At 47.1% G+C, this 22,102-nt stretch overlaps 1 protein-coding gene across 1 annotated transcript; it reads right to left on the bottom strand.

Moving 5' to 3' along the window:
• Window positions 1–8,198: 8,198 nt before the first annotated feature.
• On the bottom strand, window positions 8,199–21,726 carry C12H19orf25 (chromosome 12 C19orf25 homolog). Its single transcript, XM_078669186.1, has 3 exons — window positions 21,620–21,726; window positions 12,478–12,641; window positions 8,199–9,603 (listed from the first exon to the last, which is right to left on the bottom strand). Exons 2-3 carry the CDS (start codon window positions 12,611–12,613, stop codon window positions 9,392–9,394), a joined length of 348 nt encoding a protein of 115 aa, XP_078525312.1. The 5' UTR covers window positions 12,614–12,641; window positions 21,620–21,726; the 3' UTR covers window positions 8,199–9,391.
• Window positions 21,727–22,102: the final 376 nt, after the last annotated feature.

Raw genomic sequence — 22,102 nt, 5'->3', positions numbered from 1 at the left:
TATTCATGCATTACCGAGCTAATGCTCTTAGCCATGTTATCCACCTCCCATTGGATAACATGGCTAAGAACTGTTCAGGGCAGGTGTTAGCTTTTGGAGATATTCGCACTTAGCGCGAATATCTCCAAAAGTTGGTAATAGGAGATAGCGTTGTTAGCGACTGTTTCCAGTCGCTAACATCTTGGCACGCCCACTTTGCATGTCATTAGTGATAAATATCACTGACATGCAAAGTGGGGCCCAAGATGGTCGCTATCTCCTACTAGCTGTTGCTAACTGGTGTTAGCGACAGCTAGGTAATAGGGAGATAATTTTATCTCCGCTTTCTTGGCTTTTAAAGCCAAAAAAGTGGAGATAATATGCCCCTTGGTCTTTGGCTCCATCAGTTTTCCATGGGTATTATGAACTCTTTCAACCAGTGTCCCGGCCTTATTCTTTCGGCAGACCATCAGGGGGTCTTTCCATATTCATAAAATACACCTGTAAGATTGCAGTTAACCCCCTTTATCGTAACTTTTCGGCTGGCCAAATCTTATCAATTACAGTTCTTTCAACTTCAACTATGGCCTTTCCTATTTTTTTTAATCAATTGTTACCATAATACAGTTAAAACATCAAAGTCATTGGCATAGAGCCGACAAGCAGCACAAAGAGGTCGGCTTCCCCTTTACTGCTGCTTCTTAGACTACAGTGCTGCTTTCGACAAAGTGTCTTGTAACACCCTTTGGAGGAAACTAGACAAGTGGGGATTCCCAGGGAGTCTCCTTGGAGCCCCTATTTCCTTGCATAAGAACACATGGGTGTGAATTAGAACTGGCCCTAAGACCGTCTCTGCAAAAATTCAAACATCAGACGGCCTTAAGCAATGATGCGTCCTCGCACACCTCTTGTTCAACCTGTACACCGCCGACCTGGGGAGATTCCTGGAGCAAAGCAGCCTGCTTCCGCCTAAATTGGGTCACACAAAAACGGATTTGCACATTTTGCAGTATGCTGATGATATTGTTATCATGGACCAGACCAAGTCTGGCCTTCAGCGAGCCTTGAGTAAGCTTAGCGAATACAACGCGGCTAATGCTTTTAAAATCAGTCAGGATAAGACCAAGGTCCTGATCTTTGGCCGCTGCAAAAAAAAAAAGAAAACACTAACATGGAATATTGGGCCCGCTAAGATAAATCAACATCAAAAAATAACTACCTGGGGGTTTGATTCAGTGAGTCTTCCAGACCATCTAGCCTCCCTGAAACAGAGAGCTGGAGCAATAACATACAGCCTGACTCAACTCGACCAGTCCCTGAGCTGTCCCTCTGCAGAACCCATATTGAAGGTGATTAAAGCTACTCTTCTCCCCGCCCTAACTTATGGACACCAGGCCTTCCCTGATGCATGCTCGGCCTGTATTGACCACGCCCAGATCACCACATATAAAGAAATATTCCATCTTCCGAACCGCATTCACACGTCAAGACTACGACTGGAGCTGGGCCTAACAAGACAATCCATCTCCTGTGAGGCAGACACCTTGAAGTACTATATAAGGGTACTAAAAGCCGCAGACAACACGCTTAACGCCTGGTTAAAAGAAACCCTCACCTGCTCTGGGAACCCATGGAATCGTCAAAGAGTAAAAGCTTTAAGTGTATTACATATTGATGAAACATCACTCACAGCAGACTCTATTCCCTACACAGTCTGGAAAAGCGTTATTAATCAGCAGGCAAGACAAGTTTCTTACCAGAGGGACATCCAGGCATTAGAACGTCTATTATCCTGCGCCCCTTAAATGAATCGTTCCTTCCTGGGTTACCGCAACTATATCTTTGTCAGTTTAAATGCAGTGGCCCGCAAAAATATAATGTTTATGCGTCTTCTAGGTCTGCGCTCCATTGCTTTTAATCGATGGGCACCATCCGGCAAGGAGGGGGCCTGCAGACTGTGCAACTACAGGACTGAATCATGGCTACATCTTTTGTGCTGCTCTCCTGCCCTAGATGTGAAGAACTGTAATCTTCATTCTCAGGGAATACTTACTAATAAAAAAATAACTTGGCACAGAAGCTGAAAATATGAAAAGACATCTTTATTAAATTTAATAAGTAAGGCCACGTCACATAGAAGCCGTAGCAACTGAATGAGGTAGTCTGAAGAGTGCAGAAAACAGAGGCCTTTTATATGCTTAGGGTTACAAACTTCAGCATACAAGTAAGGGGCAGTCCTAGCTTTTGCAAGCATGCAAAATGCCTAACATTCCTTCTTACACAAGCCGGACAAACCCATAATAAAAGGACCACAACCCATATCATAAACAGACCATAAAAGAAGGAACAGAAACAGATAGAAGTAGGATAAGGCATGTTTGTGTGCAGTAAAACTTTATGATGTCCTGTGCTCTGATCCTTAATCTTGATCAGCTAAAGGGCAGGAACTGGTTTAACAAGGTCAGCTTCAGGCAACAGGGTCAGTCCACTCAGGTCAAACAGGAGTCAGCAGAACTCGAGCTAAGGTGTACATGTTCTTAATAGATTAGTTCAGCCACAATCATCGGCCTATGTGAGGGCAACCACAAAATGGCTGCCATACACAAAATTGAACCCATGGGTTCAGAATTCACAGAACCTCAGATGTCCCTAGAAGGCCCCTCCTCAAACCACTATGGGGCATATTACCAACAAATAGCGATATTTATCGCTAAGTAGGGTTAACGGCAATATTTTTATCGCCGCGCATCACCGGTTTTTATCGCTGAGATAACTTGCTATTAGCAAGGTTTATCTCAAAAGCGATAAAAATCCGGCGAAATGCGTGAATATCGCTGAGAATGCAGCGATATTCATGCATTAGCGACAAAATGCTCTTAGCCATGTTATCCACCTCCCATTGGATAACATGGCTAAGAACTGGTCTGAGCAGGCGTTGGTTTTTGGCGATAGCGGGAATATTTCCATCGCTACGCCTGCCTTGCTAATAGGCGATTGCGACGTTAGCGACTGCTTACAGTCGCTAACAGGTTGGGTACGCCCACTTTGCATGTCATTAGCGATAAACATCGCTGACATGCAAAGCGGGCCCCAAACAGTTTGATATCGCCTAAAAGCTGCCGCTAACATCAGTTAGCGACAGCTTGCTAATAGGGCGATGATATTATCGCCGCTTTCGGCCGCTAAAGCGGCGATGTCTTTCGCCAGGCTTGGTAATATGCCCCTATATCTTAAAAAGGGCATCAGCACCTGTTGGGAGGCTTCTGCTCTCTGTTTTATCTGTACAGATATACAATCGCTCGCAAGGCCCGGAAAATATGTGAGACTTTTGAATAACCTGCTCTCTCATTCTCCTGCTGCCCAATACTCGGTCCCTCACCAAAAACTTATTACAGATTATTTTGCAAAAAGATTTTCGCGTTTAAAAAAAATAAATAGATTGAGCCATAAGACTCATCTTATCTTCAAACTTGTTGCTTTGAACTACTATTATGGCCACTGCATAAGATGTTTTGTTTGTAACACGTGCCTCAAACCTGACGGTTGTTCCGTCTCGTTTTTTTAATGCAGTTAATATGCCACAGAGACGACTTCATTGCAATGGTTTTAATTAACTGTGCTAATTTAATAAATACAAAATACAAATAGTCTCCTGGACAGGTTTTGGGCTCCACCCACACAGGAAGAGCCCACCCCCTCAGACTCTGGCCACAATCTAGGGGTGACATTTGATAGCAAGCTATCCCTGGAAGCCACATTACTAAAGTAGCTGAGACTTGTTTTTCGTTTTTACAGGGTTTGGGAAAACTCCTACCTTTACTACCTCCACCTGCAAAATCTCTGGTCGTACGAAGTGTGATCCTGAGCAGGTTGGATAATTGCAACGCACTCCTTGTAGGACCCCTGACTTCTTATGGCAAAGTCTACATGGAGTCCAGGTTGTAGCAGCCAGGCTGCTCTGGAGAGGCCTAGAGGTTCCTCCGCTTCGGGAGCCCTGAAGGAACTCCAGTAGCTTCCGATCAGGCGAAGGATCATTTTTAAAGCCCTTTGCCTTTATTTTTAACTTGTCGCGTGGCCTCATCTGCACAGTGGAAGGTATGGTGGTAGGGTCTACATTCTGGGAGGTAAGGGCAGGGGGTTTAAAGAGCAGCACTCCACAGCCAGCTCTCACAGCCAGGAGGGACTTGGTCTGAGCAGTCAAAATATCACATCAAACCCCTACATTCCAGGTTACTACAGGCCTACATAGGACCCCCAGCACTGATCATTTCAGCTAAGATTGGTTCTTGGCACTGGCCTGTGTTGACTCTACTAGGACTGAGAGGCCAAGAGTGGCAGGGGAGACATATAACTGGGAGTGACCTGTCACTCTGAGAGGCGAAGGGCCTCTGCGTATCAGAGGACGCAGAAAGAGCAAGAACAGAAGGGCAAGTATCTGTGAGAGGTCAAGAAGGGTAGAAAGGTCTCTTTCTCTACAGAAGATAAGTAGCCTGTGACTACCAGAGGTGATAAAAGAGCAGGAGAGAGGACACTAACAGAAGAACCCGTATTCATTGGTTTGAGACATCAACATCTGGGAGGAGTCCTCTGAGAGGACATGGTCAACTAGAGGCGGCCTGTGACCAGCCGAAGGCGAGAGAGAGGCCAACAGAAGAAGACTGGCAGAGGCCAAAGGCAGAGGAGAGGCCAACAGAAGAAGACTGGCCGAGGCCAACAGCAGAGGAGAGGCCAACAGAAGAAGACTGGCCGAGGCCAAAGGCAGAGGAGAGGCCAACAGAAGAAGACTGGCCGAGGCCAACAGTAGAGGAGAGGCCTCAGAACTGTGACCATGAGGCCTGGGCAAGAAGCAGGCTAGTCTGAGACCAGAAGTAGGTGAGGACCTGAAAGTGCGAACGATACCTCAGATTGTAAAGTGACCAAGTGTAAGATTTTGATTAAGGGTTAAGTGGTGGTGAGAAGCAGAGGTCCAGGTGATATCTGTGGCATGAGATGTCCTGTGAGCAAGAGGTCCTGAGACCACAGGTCGCTATCGGGAGAGAGGTCTCTGGCAGCGGGGACGGTAAAGGAGTTAAGAGCCTGTAAGCCGCAGTGAATTTTTCTGTCCTCGGAGCCGAGGGCTGCTTGGATTCCGCGATGCTCGATTCTGAGGGTTTCTTCAGATTTGATGCTTTTTCGCAGGGCCAAAGTCTGCTTTGAAGCTTTCGGCGCCGATGTATCAGTCGATGCTGACTTGTGCTTCGGTGCCGGTGAGCTGCTGGCCATCCCCATGATTTGGTCTTGTTGCCCATTTGGGACCGAGAACGTTCCCGTCCCTTCTTTGCATCAAGGCATGCTCGCAGTGTCGGCCTGAGCCCGAGGGCTGTGTTGCACCATGGTGTGGAAGGGAGGGCACAGGCATGATGTTCTTGGTATGTGGTGGGTCAACAGTACTCACAGTATGTGGCGTAGTCTTGGTCCTCTGTCCCGACACAGGAATCAGAAATGTTGGTGTGGGATCCTCGATGTGCACCAGAGCGTGTTCATTACCGGAGGACGTATCAGAGGTGACCTAGTGGGGCCTGGCGATGACTACCCCCTTCCTATTGATGCACTGGCCTCGATGTCTTCATCGATATCGTGTGAGAACTCTGCCTCACCTGCCAGATCTATGATGCGCGCCAGGTGGCAATCTCTTCGGTCCAAAGTTTTTTCTTGTTCTTAAACAATCCGCATGCAGCACACTCGTCTTCATTGTGCTCTGGGGAAATTCTAAATTACACACTTTGCAAGTATCAGAGTGTGCGTATTTGGCCCCTCACCAAAGGCATCATTGAAAGAGGTCTTTCTTCGTCTCCATCACTTGGAGACTGGCATTCTTGACCGATGTGTGTGTTGCCCACAGTGTACTCAATTTAAGACCATATCAGAGAGATATGAACAGGCAATCTCCCACACCAAGCAGCAAAACATTTTCTAGAATCTCATAAGGTGGGCCTTTTTTCTTTGGAACAACTGATATCAAGCTCAGTCCTACAAGAGGCACTTGGGAGAAGAGGCTCGGCCAAGAAGAAATAAATTACACATTGATCTTCCATTTGAAGAATCAGAACAAAAACACTGAAGAGCAGCGCTAGCATCTATAAATGGCAAACTCAAAGGGGCATATTAGCAAGGGCGTTATCGCCGCTTTAACAGCACTTTTTGCGATAAAACAGCGATTTCTTTTATCGCCCAATTACCAAGCTGTTGCTAACAGCAGTTAGCGACAGCTTTCAGGTGATAGCGACCGGTTTGGGGCCCACTTTGCATGTCAGCGATATTTATCGCAAATGACATGCAAAGTGGGCGTGACCAAACTGGTAGCGACTGAAAGCAGTCGCTAACACAGTTATCGCCTATTAGTAATACCCACGACGTGATAAAAAACGCTTGCTAACCCCGGTTAGCGCCAGGATTTTACACCTGGTAAGAACCTGACTTAGCCATAATAGTCAATGGGAGGTGGATTCTACGGCTAAGTCCCCACCTGCCTATTAGCAAAATTTTCCTTAGCGATAAGATTTTTATCGCTGGAAATCTCGCGCTAAACATGGGATTCGCCGCAATCGCTGGATTTTTCATCGCCGTGGAGATAAACATTGGTAATACTGCTTTATCTCCGCGATAAAATTCAGCGATAGGAGGCGATAAAAAAGCGCGATAGGCGCAATTTGCAATAATTTTCGCTAGTTGTTGCTAATATGCCCCAAAGTGTATTTCTAGAGAATACTAATGGAACAAATCGACCACAACTGGGGGAGGGCCTTTGTTTTTATTCGCATAGTTACCAAAGAGATCTAAGTATGTTTTGGTAAACAAAGGCCCATAAAGCAGCACTGTCTAAATAATAAACTGAAAGTTTCGAAGGGGTGATGAGTACAGATTAAAATATTAACTCTATCAGGGGGAACAGAATCCTTACATCAAAGCGTCAGCAGAACAGACATATGCACACATCTTCCAAGCGGCACAAATACAAAATAGTAACAGCTTTATTATCAATCGAAGGGGAACTCCAAGGGAAAAGACAACTGTGCAAGGAGCATCAAAACTATTAATGGGACCTACAATAAAATAATGGCATTTTGAATTCGTTTTTGTTTTTTGAGAATCATGAACAGACAATATAAATCTCATTTAACTAGAAGGGCATCGAATAATACAGCTGATTAAAATAATATATATATATATATATATATATATATATATATATATATATATATATATATATATATATATATATACATATATTTTGCAGTGATAGGAGTATGGCCTTTGCCACCGAATTAAATCACTGAACGATTGGACCTGGAATGGAGTTAAAATCTTGGATGTTTGCCCTTAAATATCTCCGTAATAGCTTGCTCGACCGTCCCTGAGAAAGCAACGGAGATGGTGAAGTGTCACGTATTTCAGACGTTTTCGCTAACGCTTTAGCGCAGCTGGATTTGCTATATGAATTTGAAAAGAAAGATTTATAAATTCTTTAGGCAACTGGCTGCTCACCTGTTTTATTTTGTATAACTCTATCACTCACCTTCACTAGGTTATTTTAATTATTATTTATATTTTCCAGTTTTATTTTCTTCTTTGTCAAATGCAAAGATGCCCGATATTAACGGCTCCACATTAGCAATATTTATCCAGATGAGCAGGGCAGGGATACCCTTGCAAATCCTTGAGCTCCCAATTTTTTGCCTTTTGCATTAACCTTCTTCTGTATTAACTATTCCTCATAGGCAATTTGTTTCCATTTTTGCTGTTACCATTTTTCTTTTTTACTTTTCTCACCTTTATCTTAGATGTACAGTCACACCAGAGCCAGGGAGTCCTATTTGAGGTTGATTTATTTAACATTTTTGGTTTATACCCTTCTTGAAAGAACATAAAATATCAATTGAAGAAGAAAATCTGTCATTAAAAGTCTTCGCACGCTTTACCGTCCTCCCCAACAGCTGCCATGGTGGGAAACCAATGCACCAGCATCGAGCACATAGAGTATCAAACTTAGGGCAGTCACAACTACATGATAAACAGGTGTGTTTTTACTGTGAAGAGGGGCCAAGGAGTAACATGAACCCAACTGGTTATTAAGATTCTGATTCGTCTGACACCATTACTAACTCGGATTAGCGTCAAAATTTAGGTTTAGGTTCACGAGATGCAAAAACAAGTAACAAACACAAGTCCAAGACATGGGACAAGGTGGCCTTTCTGTACTTTAATACAGCTTTATTGATAAAGTAAATTTATGCACAAGGAAGAAACCATGATAACAGATGCCCAGTACCGTAGACGCATCACCCTCACCTCATTACCATCTCAGTCTTAAATCTTGAAGCAAAACAACCCATGATCCTTTCCCGTGCACGTATCCCTCTCAAGGCCAAAGCAGCTTTCAAGGGAAGGTATTTAATGCCAACCAATATTTTAGAAAAGTGAAAGTCATTTGGCCAATCTGTTGAAAAAACAAAACAGTAAAACTTCTCTAATGCAGCCTTTAATTAAAGTCAATGATGTCACGTGGGTTACCGGGAACCTTCCATTCTCTACAAGAGCCACACCACCAGCTGCGTTCAAAGTTCAGTGCAAGGCTCTTGTAGGCATGTCCTCAGCCCTGGTCCTCAGACTGCTGGTGTCGGTCAGTAGTGTGTCGAGGAAGCCTTTCGCTCTCCTCTAGCGGTGATCTTCAGGCTATCAAGGAGCCTCTTCTTGAAGTACTTGTTGCCGTAAGAGAGGCTGTTCATGAACCTCAGAGGCAGTGGACCTTGCTCCCGGGGGATGTCCACATAAACAGGGATGATCTTCCCTCCGTTACGCTCCACGATATTCACTAGATTCCACTCTGCGATCCGCTGGTGCCAGCGATCACCGATGGTCCTCCTCGACAGCACAAGGATTGCAGCCCGGCTCGCCTGGATGACTTCACAGATGGTGGAGATGACAAGCATCCCGGCCACTTGGTCTCGGTGCTCGCAGTATCCCCGGAGGCCCTGCTGCTCCAGCATGTGACAGATACAGGATGCAATATTTTCATCTTCTTCACAATACCAAAGCGAGAAGTCATATCCATTGCTGGAAGAGTTCATCCCTCACCCAAGACTCAATGGCCCACAATGTCTGGAACCCGGCAGAAATCCCCTACGGATCTGCTCCGTCCATACTCTGGCAGTCGACAGGCGACTGAGCAGACTTCTTGGATCACAGCACAAAGAATAGGAACGAAAAATCCTTATCCCATAAGCAAGTCCACATCGAAGGTTCTCTGAAGACTTGGGAAAACCAAGAATCATGTCCTTCAGGATGAAGGAGTGTCTCATGGTGGTGGCAAACGGTGCCCCGCGAGTCTTATCTAAAGTAGCTCGTGTCTGGGCATCTCGAGCTACTTTGTAACTCACAAGGCCCGTTCTTTTACTTCACTAATCTTGCACTCCAGAGACTCTCCAGCCTGCTTCAGTTGCTCGCATTTTGCCGTCAGGATACCCTGAATCTCTTGCAACCTCTGGTTCATCAGCACAAAGGAGCGGCTTTGCTGGTACTTCTGCTCCCGGTCCTTCTCTGCTCCGCTCTCCTCCTCTCGCCCATGGGCTGGTGGCTGCAGCGACCCTGGAGAACGAGAGAGCAACAAAAAAACCACAATCAGCACATCTTTAAATCAGAACAAACAACGCGTCCTCCAAATGAAAGGGCGTTTGAGTCATACTAGGAGGCAGCACCAGTTCATATGTTAATACTAGACACTGGGGCTACCATATTGGATTGTGGTCAGTGACTTGACTGATATGGAGATAATTCTGCTCGCTCACAGTTGCATCCCTGAACCGGTTGTCAAGGTCAAATCTAATGGTGTTAATTAGTATTGGTATTTGTTTTTACCCTCTGTAGATTCTGTGTGTTGATAAATACAATTGAAAAGATGTTAAGTTTACAAAAAAAACTAAGATTCACCAGTTATGGTAAGCCAAGCAACCATAACCTCCCCTGCCCCTCCCACCCACTACACATGTGCACAACTCATGACCTTATAGTGAAGAGGAAATGTTGCTGAGAAAGAGCAGACTTCAGTGCTAACCTACGTGCGCCCTCGATGACTCTGCCCAAAATGTGACTGGGCTTGACAATGAGTTCTACCCAGTGTACCCTAGTTGCAGGGATTGGCCTTTGGCCAGACTGACACTTTCCCCCTCAATGCTGGCCTCAGGAACCTTAAGGATATTGCCAAACTGACAGATCTAGTAACCCAAATTATATACGTGATCCAAAAGCAATGTATTCAACTCATATGTGGTGGTGACATAAACATGGAAAGCCCTTCCATGAAGAGCTAACATGCGACTGATGGGCTACCTGCTGGAAAGCACTTTCACCATGAGAGAAGTAAAAGGACGGCTCAAAGGAATCTTTTTACCAGGAAATACATGGATCTGCTTCTTGGCCTGATCAAAGGAAGTGCTTTCAAAGGAGAGAAGAGACGTCTCCTCCTGAAAGCACTTCACCACAATAATGACTTGTCCGAGTGAGAGGCCTGCACATTGGATGAACTTTAATAAACAGACAGTACGTGTGTGAGAAGCCTGAAAAGAACTTTAAGACTGGAAGTTAAGTGCTGGTGAGAAGAAGCCATTGCCTGTTTCGAAGCGCCCTCGCGATATCATGGAAGAAACACACCGTTGGCGTAGGTGAATGTATGTGAGGATTTATCTCTTCAGCACAATAGATTTTGCCACTATTGTGAAGTATGCAAAATCACTTCAATATTAGGAAGTTGTGCACTTGACGTGCACAGGAATTGGACAAAAAGTGGATGCAAGATGGGGAACAACATTTCCGACTCTAAGCCAAAATGGTAGATTTGATTGAGGGTGCTGGAAGCACACGGACCTTTATCAGGAACTTATAGGACTGGCTCTTGGCGGGTCATTTGAGGGCTACATAGGTCTGACGTACAGTGGGTGTCCTGAGGAAGGCGTTTGTGCCGAAACGCGTGTAAAACAATGACCATAACCACATAAGCCATATTCACAGAATGGAAAAACCAAGATAACAGTAGACAATAATTGTATTATATGATAAAATGTGTTTAAGGCAATACATAGTAATCATGTTTGTTAACTGCAATTGATTGACTTGCTATAGGAGTTTATCTTTTGAAGAAAAGAGAAAAAAAATTAAACAGAAAATGTGCATGTTGTTATGAGTATTAAAGAAAGTATGGAAAGAAATTGAAAGTTAGTGAGTTGGATGGACTTGAGTGAGTGGGTCACAGCAGTTTTGTACAAAAGTTTGCAGTGAAATCTGCAGAGTAATAGTGTATGTAAAATGCAACTAAGCTTACATGAAGGAAAAAAATAACTTGCATTGCTGTATTAATATACAATATACTGAATAGATGTTCTCAATAAAATGTTATTTAAAGAATTAACCTTTCTGAGCATCAAAGGATTATTTGAAGATATTGACTGGTTAGACGGGTTTTGTTTTCTGTATTCTTTGTCTTTTCCCTGCCCCATTACCATTGATTTGCAGGGGGTCCCTTTCTCATATTTGATTTAGTGCCATGTTTTGCTGTGAGCCTGATGCATTCTATCAGAGAAGGTAGAACTAACAAATGTCAGGATAACGTATCTTTACTTGAGCTGTACATGCCTGTCATCATTAGTGGATAGCTGCAAAACCGCCGATGTGCCACATCTTGCGTTTATTTTAATGAATGACAATTTAGGACAGACTGCTTTGTTGGAAGGTCCCGCCACGGGGCGGCTCTCGCTGGTGGAAGGTCCCGCCACGGGGCGGCTCTCGCTGGTGGAATGTCCCGCCCCGGGCGGCTCTCGCTGGTGGAAGGTCCCGCCACGGGCGGCTCTCGCTGGTGGAAGGTCCCGCCACGGGCGGCTCTCGCTGGTGGAAGGTCCCGCCACGGGGCGGCTCTCGCTGGTGGAAGGTCCCGCCCCGGGCGGCTCTCGCTGGTGGAAGGTTCCGCCACGGGCGGCTCTCGCTGGTGGAAGGTCCCGCCACGGGCGGCTCTCGCTGGTGGAAGGTCCCGCCACGGGCGGCTCTCGCTGGTGGAAGGTCCCGCCACGGGGCGGCTCTCGCTGGTGGAATGTCCCGCTCCGGGCGGCTCTCGCTGGTGGAAGGTTCCACCCCGGGCGGCTCTCGCTGGTGGAAGGTCCCGCCACGGGCGGCTCTCGCTGGTGGAAGGTCCCGCCACGGGGCGGCTCTCGCTGGTGGAAGGTTCCACCCCGGGCGGCTCTCGTGTTGGCTTATGAGAGACTAAACAATGCAGAGGTTGGCCTTGGTATTTATCAAAGTGCTAAACAATTTGAGATATATGAACCAGGAAGAAGTCACACTAGCCTCATCCAGTAGAGAGATTCGAACCCGACTTCTACGCTCAACCTCGCCGTGTTCCCGACTGTGCGAAGGCTTGGAATGGATATCTTTGAAAGCTGCGTTCCCAACTCAGATCATTCCACTGCCCCTTACCTTCGCTGGTCTCTTCCGAAGACAGGAAGACTGGATCAGAAGGCAGAGCCCCATGGATATCCTCCAAGATCTGCTCAAACGTTGGGGGCTCGGGGCGAGTCGGGAGAACCACGCGCTTCTTGGCTTTAGAGGTCATACCTGGATCGCGGCATAAGTGCCCAACACTAGATAAAAGGAACAAGAAAACACATGAACACAGAGGACCACTGTGTCCAAAACAAGGATCTACACAGGGTGAGCACAGAGGAAGACACCAACAAAACACAAACTCAAAGTTGTTGCTCCTAAGTAATTAGACTTTATAAAGAGAGTCAATCTGTGGGTCTCAAAGTAAGGTATGTTAAAGAGGGAATCTGTGATCTGCAGGAAGGGGAGAGGCCGGAACCCGCTGTGACGTTGTGTGTGAGTGGGGGCAGAATTTGATGTTAGGAAATGCTAAGACATAAATGAATTCCTGGTGGGGATAGCAAACATTTTGTTCAGGGCGGGGGTCACATCACATGAGACACGGTGAAGGCACCATTCGGGGCACATAAACTACTGGGATACCCTAGAAGCCAAATTAAGTTGGTTATCTCCTCAGAGCCAACCTGGCTCCAGGTAGATGGAGACTCTTCCCAGAAGGCCCATTGGGTACACTGGATTTGATGGTTTACCAGTCTTTCATAGGCAGCCCTAGAGACCTCTCTTACTTAGCTTGACACCCCGCATTACAGGGTTGGAGGCAAGTATCACTGAAACCAAGGAGGACTTCTCTAAAGGTGCAAGGCGCTAAATGAGTTGCCTGGATTCTTGGAGGCCCCTGTTTAACTAGTAACTAAGTCACGTAACTGGGTGGAGGAGCTCTGGGTGGGTAAGGTGAAGAGGAAGTGCATGTTTGGAAATACTGACGGGGGGCTCTGCTGTTTGATCTGCACCTACTCCTATTGGTTGCCCAGTGTCAAGTTCCACCCTGGGCCTGCATCTCGGCCTAAAAAGCTTTGCATGTTGATGACGCTGAAAGGGGCCAGAGAAGCTATTTCTGCTCTAATTTTCTAAGGCAAATCTATGGAACAATTATTCGTTTTGAGAGACACTCCTACGACAATACACAGCTGCATGCCTACAACCACATTGGCCGGCAACGTGGGATGGATGCATGAATCAAATATACACAGCTTCAGAGGCTACAACCCGGAGGCTGCCAGCGTTGTCCGGATTCCATAAGTACACATATCAATAAGAAAAACAAAACCATGGGCAACACGAGAAGAGAGGAACTGGACATAAACCCCCCACCCTCCCCCCCAAAAGGAAAAGAAGGGGTCCTGCACCGTTGTATACAAGTTATCCCAGATACCACTCCCCTCCACCTAGCATCCCCCGCTAAGAAACTGTCCCACTACATAGGGGACGTCGCCGTCTCCTGAGCCCCTGGTATCAGATGCAGTATTTGAAGCTATTTGGGGCATGCAACTTCTCTAAACTCTTTTGATAGCAATTGTATAAAAGGGGCCAATAATTCTGCGTAGGTCTCACCCTTGTGGCCTTGCACTAGTGAGAGGCCCCAGTGCGCTAGGATAGCCTGTCGCGCTGCCAGTAGCGCCAATGCCAATTGCCTACTCCGCAAGGAGTGCAGGGGGAATGTCCGCGCATTTGAAAGCCCTAGAACTGTGTAAGCCGGAAAACGTGGAATCTCCGTCTCAGAAGCAGCATCAATGTCATTCAGTTCTAAGGCAAATGTAAAAGCGTCTTGCCCATATGAGGGGGAAATATCAGTAATCACCATGTAGGCTGCTCTAACGGTGTCCACCTCTCAGCGAACCTCTCGGAATTAGGCTCGTATTCCATCAGATAAGAGGTTATTCTTGCCCAGAAAAGATTGGGCTAAGCCCTACTCAAGGGTTGCTTGCCCTTTCAATTCGCAGTTCCATTCAGGAGTTCTTCTGTCTTTAAGCTGATGTTACGGGGCAGGGTAGAAAATCTAGAAACTTAAACCTGTCCATACAACTAGGACTCTGGCAACATTTAACTGTATTTTTCTTTAAGAATACTAGTGTCAAATAGTTTGAAATGATTTGCCTTTTGACCCCAAGCAAGGGGTACAGGGGCCACAAAGGGTATTTTATTTTCTACATTGGTGAACAATGTTATTCAGAGGGGGAGACAATATATTGAGCAAAAGTTTATAGCTCACTCCTGCGGAAAAAACTATTTCCCAAGTTCAATCTTAACCTCCTACATTAACGCCACATTAAGAACAATTGCTGTGGGCATCGGAAATAAACAGGCTGGCAGTTTATAGCGATTATGCCTCTGGTGTATGTTTTTCCTGGGGAACAGATCAATAGATTTTTCACCTTCTGCCACAATGCATACTTTTTCCAGAGGCTGGAATTAGAGCATGGTTTCCCATTTCCAGGAGTCAACAGCTCTTTCCACTAGGCCATGGTTTACCGGCTTCTCACACGAGGGATCACCCAGTGAGCACCTGTTTTAATGCAGAATGTTCACGCTGCATGGATTATGAATGCTACCAGGTACCTTGATTAATTTTCTATCTATGTATTTTTTTTTGCTTCAGATAAAGCTGATTTTACAGCCGCCTAGTTCCAAGGCTTTACAGCAACAGGGAAGCCAGCTTCACATCTGAACGGGGCTGCTCTTCCAGTGGCCTTCCAACCTCGGTCTCCATGCATCTTCACACGTGACATGAGTCATCTACTGTGTCACCAGTGAGTTTCAAACAATGGGACCTTATGGGACTACGCTGAAGTGATCTGGAGAACGTGCCCGAATGGCACCCCACTGCATCTTGAGGTGTGCCAAATCTGGTGCTCAAACCAAACAGGGGAAAGGACTACTCCTCTCTAGAGGTCAATCCAAAGGCAGCAACAGGCTTAGACTAAGAAGCGCGACATTCGATATACGTCTAATAAGAAGCAATCTAAAATAAAAATTGCAGATTTCTAGGAAAAGTAAAGATATTAATGATTTTACCACAACAAAATCAAATAAAGCAAAAAACTTGCTGTTACCTACAAAAACTGTCATGAAAGGTGTGAGATGATTTCAGAAAAGCACAAGTAAAAATTCTGGGAAAAGGTGAACCTTTGTTCTGCCTTTCATCTGCAATCTTTGCAAAGGTCGGTTCCCGAAGTATCATGCATTTCATATTGGTCTATTTTCTTTTTTTTAATGGCTTAGGGAATCTCTTTTTGCCAGACTGTTACTGTTAAGAGAGAACTTTCAATCTCTTTGAACTGATAAGCAAAAAGGCAATTCTTTTATTGATGAAGAAAAACTGGTGGCTGGACCCAAAAACATAGGTTCAGTAGCAGTTTGCCATCATGTTGATTGATGGGTTACTACATCTACTGAATTCCTCACGTGGGGGCCACTGTTAAAATAGGTTTTAAAAGAGTGACCCCAGCAAGGACTCTAAATACCACCGGATTTATGTAACGCGTGCCACAGCTGAAACACAATGGTCTTAATACCCTGAAGCGAGTGCTCTGTTAAAAAATATCCCTCACGAACAAGGGGACTTTCTCTAGGGGCATTCCAAAAATTACCATTGTTTATACTCTGTGGAATTAAATGCCTGGAGGCTGGAGTATTGAACTGAGCAGCGTTGGGTCGATCGCAGGACCCTTTGGAAGAAAGTAACTTCCTGGAGGATTTCACCTGGCTTCGTTCAGATCCCCCAAGCTTTTCAAACCTACAACTGAGCACACATGGAGGTTGGCCCTTGTGGCTACCTATCCTAGTAGTGCCTCCCTGTTAACAACAGCGTGACTGTGGACGCATCCATGTGCTGGTTTATGCGTGGGCGACAATCCGATGTATGTGTTGGATACCTGCTCTTCACCCAGGGGTGGTGGGTGGTCATGTTGGGCGTCTGATATATGTAGAACACCTAACATTGAAAGGACTTTACAACGAACACTAAGGGCTCCTCTAGTTATGTGCTGACAATACAAAGCGGATATAGACAAAAATGAACATTTTCGTCTTTGACAAAGAGAAGCCCAGATGAACAATGCAACGGTCTGGCACAATACTGGAACAATTAAACTCAATCTTTGAACAAGCTGGGGCATTTGAAGAGCACCAGGATACAAGCTGGTTCCTCTTCAGAGAGTATTACTCAGTTTGAAAATACATTGTGGTTGGCTCTCCATAGGACCACGTTGCCGGTGCTCCAATAGTGCCACTCATCCCTTATGGGGCACAGTTGATGGGCACAGATGTCGATCATTTGAGCCTTTCTGAAAAGAAAGACTTGAGACCTGTACGCCTGATCTCAAGGCTCTCACGGGCGATTTGCAATTCCTTGATTGGTTGATACGCTAAGAAGGGATGCATTATCAATGGTCAAGTGTTTGTTTCTCCAGAAAGTCTCGTAGATAAATAAACTATGTAACACAATCCACCGCTTAGAGATCGGATTGAATGAGGTGCAAAAAAATCCATTTTTATCCGTCCACTGGTTCAACAATTGCAAGTGCAGGTGTAGGGGTAACGTGAAACTTGAGGCGTCTCATTTGATGGGCGTTTCTTTCTTTCTGCCCCCACGACAGGAGACTCACAGCCGCGCATGTATCAAATACTGCACTGTAACACTAGACTGCTGATGCTTACACTATCAACCTGGCTTCTTTCCTGGCCGCAGCCGGGCGTTGAGACTCTACTTCTGCAATTTGGAACTTACAATGTGAATGTACAACTGTGCAGTACTGGTTGAATTTATAATTCTATTTTTAACCGCTGTTCTTTCTAACTCATGCAGGAGGAAGAATAAGTCTTGTGTCTGATGAAAGGCTGCTCAGTGCTTCACTTAGGGGAGAAGAAAGGGAAGAAGTGGCGTGTGGAGCAAGTGCATGCAGGTATGGTCAGAAGGGACCGCTCGCTTCTCTTGGCACCTTTTCAAGGGATGGGGATGCCAGTTCTGTGTGCTGGGGGTGGCATGGGTACATCAGCCGCCTACTAAAGACTGTCTGCCGCGGGGTACACTCAACAGGCTCCCCTTTCTACTACAGCCCCACCCTAAGGAGTTCACTGATATCACAGCCTCGTAAGCAAAGGCTAATACAGAATGCACAGGTCAGCTTGAGTGGAGAGGGCCCTGAACATGGATATGATGAGTCTGGATGGAAGAGGAATCCGCGGGCAGGCAAGAGAGGGAGCGGGAATGGACGACTTCAGATGCACTGCCTGCCTTGGGTGGACTTTGGGGTGGTGCAGCCCGTACTCGCGAGTTCACAGATGTGCAGAGCACCGCTTTGTAATCACTGGAGTCTGCCCGCTTTATCACAGTACAGCTACTTTCGTCACAGACCGCAGGCTTGCTTTGTTGATTTGGATCATCAGTAGATACTGCTTTCATGGATATCTTTTGCTACATGTATGTTGTTTTTTTAATCTTCCCAAAATACTTCTATCTCTTCCGATGACCGAGGAAAATCCACAAACCTCATTCTGCTTCTCCTTCCAATGCACCACCCTATCTCTCACACTACACCTCTATCATTATATCCTCTACCTCTGCTCTCTCTTTCATCCCAAACCCCATACCACTAATATGATCCCCAAAGTAACCCTTACTACACTCTTCCCTCCTCTACCCCTCCTTGCATCATCTCATACCTCTTTTACTGTTCAGATCTCCCAAACAAGCCTTTCTAAACCCTTCCCTTTGACTCTTCCCCCTCCACCTCCCTTTTACTCATCCTAAACCCCCTCCTACTGCTAAGAACTCGATAAAATATCTTCTATCACTCCACTATTCCTTTTCAATCCCAAAAACAGAACAACATTTCCACCACTAAAATAAATATCATATTTCCCCATACTAACTCTCCTCTTACTCCCCTTTACTCACCTCAATCCCCCTCCTACGGCTTTAAACTTCCCCCCAAAAAACTAAAACATTCTAGATCCTTCCCTCTTCCTTCTCAATCTAAATAACTAACATATACATCACTCAAATTACTTTCATAATTCACTATTTTAATTCACCACTAATCCTTTATGGGTTCCGGAGTAGCATGCTACTTGCCGAAAAAGTGCTTCCACACCTCACCAGGGGTAGCAAGTGCTATATAAATGCAAACCTTTTCCCCTCTTCTATTCCCCCACTATCCTTCTCAATCCAAATAAATGACTAACATATCCACCACTCAAATTACTTTCATATCTAATCAAACTAATTAATCACTAATCCATTATGGGTTCCGGAGTAGCGTGCCACTTGTCGAAAAAGCACTTTAATGCCTGGTTTGGGGTAGGAAGCACTATATAAATGAAATTACAATGTTTGACTTTCCAGTCTCCTGATTACTACACTGTTCATCAGTGTCCCTTACCTCCCCTGGTCACTTCACTCACTTTAACCTGCTTCACCACTAACCCCCACTTTGACTTCTCCCTATTACCCATCACAGCTCTTTCACTTTATGCACTTCTGATACCAATTGTCACCTGTCTCTCTACCACCTGCTTATTTATTAGCTCTAGCTCTCTCCTCGCAGAGCTCTTCTCCTGCCTCAGGTCACAGCACAAATGTTGACATAAGGAGATGGTGGAGGGAGCGCTGAAACTTTTCAGACACTCACCCCCAGTCACAGATCTGTGTTGAATCCATAATCGTTCTTGAGCTCACTTCGTCACCCCAGTTCAGACCCAGCCATATGCAACTCAGCCTGACCCTGTTCATCGTGGGAACAGTCCAGTCCGAACAGACAAGCCATGCCTTCCCTGGACCAGAAAAAAGCATCCTGGGATGGGTTTCGGGATAACACCCCTCATCAGCCAGGCTAGCTTGAATCCAGTGGCAAAGTAAGCAAGGGACTCATGTCTGAGCATACCCTGCCAACTTAGGGCGAACAAAGCAAACACAAGGAGATGATAGACGGAGCGCTGAAACTTTTCAGATACTCATCCCCAGTCACAGATCTGGGTTGAATCCATCATCGTTCTTAAGATCACTTCACCACCCCAGTTCACACCCAGCCAAATGTAGATCAGTCTTGCCCCTCTGCCTCATGGGAACTGTCCAGACCGAACTGCCAAGTAAGGTCTTCCCTGGACCGTAAACAAGCATCCTGCAACAGGTTTCGGGGTGGGCAAAGTGAGCACAAATGTTACCTATCAGTCTTACCTCCCTGACTGACCCCTTTGCTTGATCTCTCTTAGTCCCCACCCACGTTCAGATCCCTGGGTCATTGCAGGAGCTATCCACGTCGGTTACAGCCTATTGCGATTAGAAGATCACTGTAATATTATCCCCCAGATGCATCAAGAACACATTTTGCTATTCCTTAATAGCGAAAAATAACGGTTCGCTATTAAGGAATAGCAAAATGCAATGCATGAAGAAATCACTAAAAAAAATAGTAACCCTTTTTTCAAAGTTTTTGAAAATTACCATGAAGTTCAACTTCATGGTAATTTGCGATCCCTATTAGCGAAATCGCTATTTTTAAAACTTTAATGCATTGCATTTAAGGAATCTCAAATTAAGAAATCGCAATTTTGCAATTTCTTAATTTGCGATTTTCGCATTTGGGATGATGCATCTAAAATGCAAAAAAATACCGGTCGCAAAGGGGCAGATTCTGAGAATCTGCCCCTTTGCGAGTGGATTTTACCTTGATGCATCTATGCCTATGTTTTGTTAGATTTTTAAACTGTTTCTCTTTCTGAAAAGAAAGAGAATTAACTTACTTCACGTGCCATCCTAATCCTCCCTGTCCCATCAAACTCTCACCTGCCCTTCACTTCACAAACCTACCCTTCTCCCCCTCATTTCAGATGCACACCCCATTCTTCTTCGTCCCCTCCACCCCACACCATGTCCCTGTTTCACATGCCCAGCCCACTGCTGCTCCTCACTCCCTCCACCCTTCAGCTTGCCCCTCTCTTCATATGCCCACCCCATTCCTTCTCACACCCTCCACCCTCATCTGCCCCCACACAGTCACCCCATCCCTCCTCGTCCCCCTCACCTGGCCATTCACTTCGCATGTCCACCTTATACCTCACTTCACGTGCCCAGCCCACCCCTCCTCTCCCCTCTGACCTTCACTTCTGGAGTGAAAGTATTTCACACAATTCACCAGCAACACATTTAATTCTAAGAATCTCCCAGCCTCATAATCTGAGCCCTTTCAAAACAGCGTCATCATAGAGGACAGGACGGGGCATGAGGTGCATCAACCCAGCCTGAGACCGGGCGAGAGACAGACAAGAAGACACCCAGGCCTCCTCCACCCTCCACCCTCACCGGGCCCTCACTGCACCCCCTGACTGCACGCCCCCTCCACCCTCACTGCACGCCCCTCACTGCATGCCCCCTCCACTCTCACTGCACGCCCCTCACTGCACGCCCCTCCACCTTCACTGCACGCCCCTCACTGCATGCCCCCTCCACCCTCACTGCACGCCCCTCACTGCATGCCCCCTCCACTCTCACTGCACGCCCCTCACTGCATGCCCCCTCCACTCTCACTGCACGCCCTCCACCCTCACTGCACGCCCCTCCACCCTCACTGCACGCCCCTCCACCCTCATGCCCCTCCACCCTCACGCCCCTCCACCCTCACGCCCCTCCACCCTCACGCCCCTCCACCCTCACGCCCCTCCACCCTCACGCCCCTCCACCCTCACTGCACGCCCCTCACTGCACCCTCCTCACTGCACGCCCCTCCACCCTCACTGCACGCCCCTTACTGCGCGCCCCCTGCACCCCTCACTGCACGCCCCTCCACCCTCACTGCACGCCCTTCACTGCACCCCCCTCAATGCACGCCCCTCCACCCTCACGCCCCTCCACCCTCACTGCACGCCCCTCCACCCTCACTGCACGCCCCTCCACCCTCACTGCACGCCCCTCCACCCTCACTGCACGCCCTTCACTGCACTCCCTTCACTGCACCCCCTGACTGCACGCCCCCTCCACCCTCACTGCACGCCCCTCACTGCACGCCCCTCCACCTTCACTGCACGCCCCTCCACCCTCACTCCCCTCCACCCTCACTGCACGCCCCCTGCACCCTCACCGGGCCCTCACTGCACGCCCCTCCACCCTCACTGCACGCCCCTCACTGCACCCCCCTCAATGCACGCCCTCCACCCTCACTGCACGCCCCTCCACCCTCACCTGCCTCCACGTCACCGGCTGCAGTCAGCCTCCGTCATAGACACAGAAGAAGGACCAGTGGCGCAGACAGCCTGAAGGAGCGTGACGGCTCCGCGAGAGGAAAGACCGTGAGCAGCGACCAGTCCCTTGGCCCTGCAGAGCGTCGCAATAGCATGAGTAACCAATAGCAACGCGACGCCGCGCGAACCGCGCTCCGCCATTGGAAGTTCCATAGCGCGGACGCAGCGTCACGTGACACGACGCACGCCTAGTGTGTTTGAACCGCAGAGCACGCGACCGGAAACCGGAAGAAGCGCGCAGGCGCCGCCGGGGCCCTTCACTGAGGGGCCCCACACGGCCCCATAATAATGGGGTGCCCCAAGAGCCCCCAATAATGAGGGTGGGGGGAGGATAGAAGAGCGCCCACTGGTATCTCAGGACCTCTCGGCGCTGATAGCCGGCCCCGTGGCCGGTGCTGGAGGCAGGGCCCGAGGAAAGCTGCAC

This window comes from Lissotriton helveticus, chromosome 12 (assembly GCF_964261635.1).
Source record: "Lissotriton helveticus chromosome 12, aLisHel1.1, whole genome shotgun sequence".
In the NCBI taxonomy this organism is placed as follows: Eukaryota; Metazoa; Chordata; class Amphibia; order Caudata; family Salamandridae; genus Lissotriton; species Lissotriton helveticus.
Note: the sequence above shows the minus strand (reverse complement) of the source record. Positions and strands in the feature narration are given on the sequence as shown.

Excerpts from the sequence above, each read along its gene's own strand:
- C12H19orf25 (XM_078669186.1), bottom strand. The coding sequence starts at position 12,613 with ATGACCTCTAAAGCCAAGAAGCGCGTGGTTCTCCCGACTCGCCCCGAG. Across the intron at positions 9,604-12,477 it reads TTCGGAAGAGACCAGCGAAG|GGTCGCTGCAGCCACCAGCC; the intron begins GTAAGGGGCAGT and ends CTCGTTCTCCAG.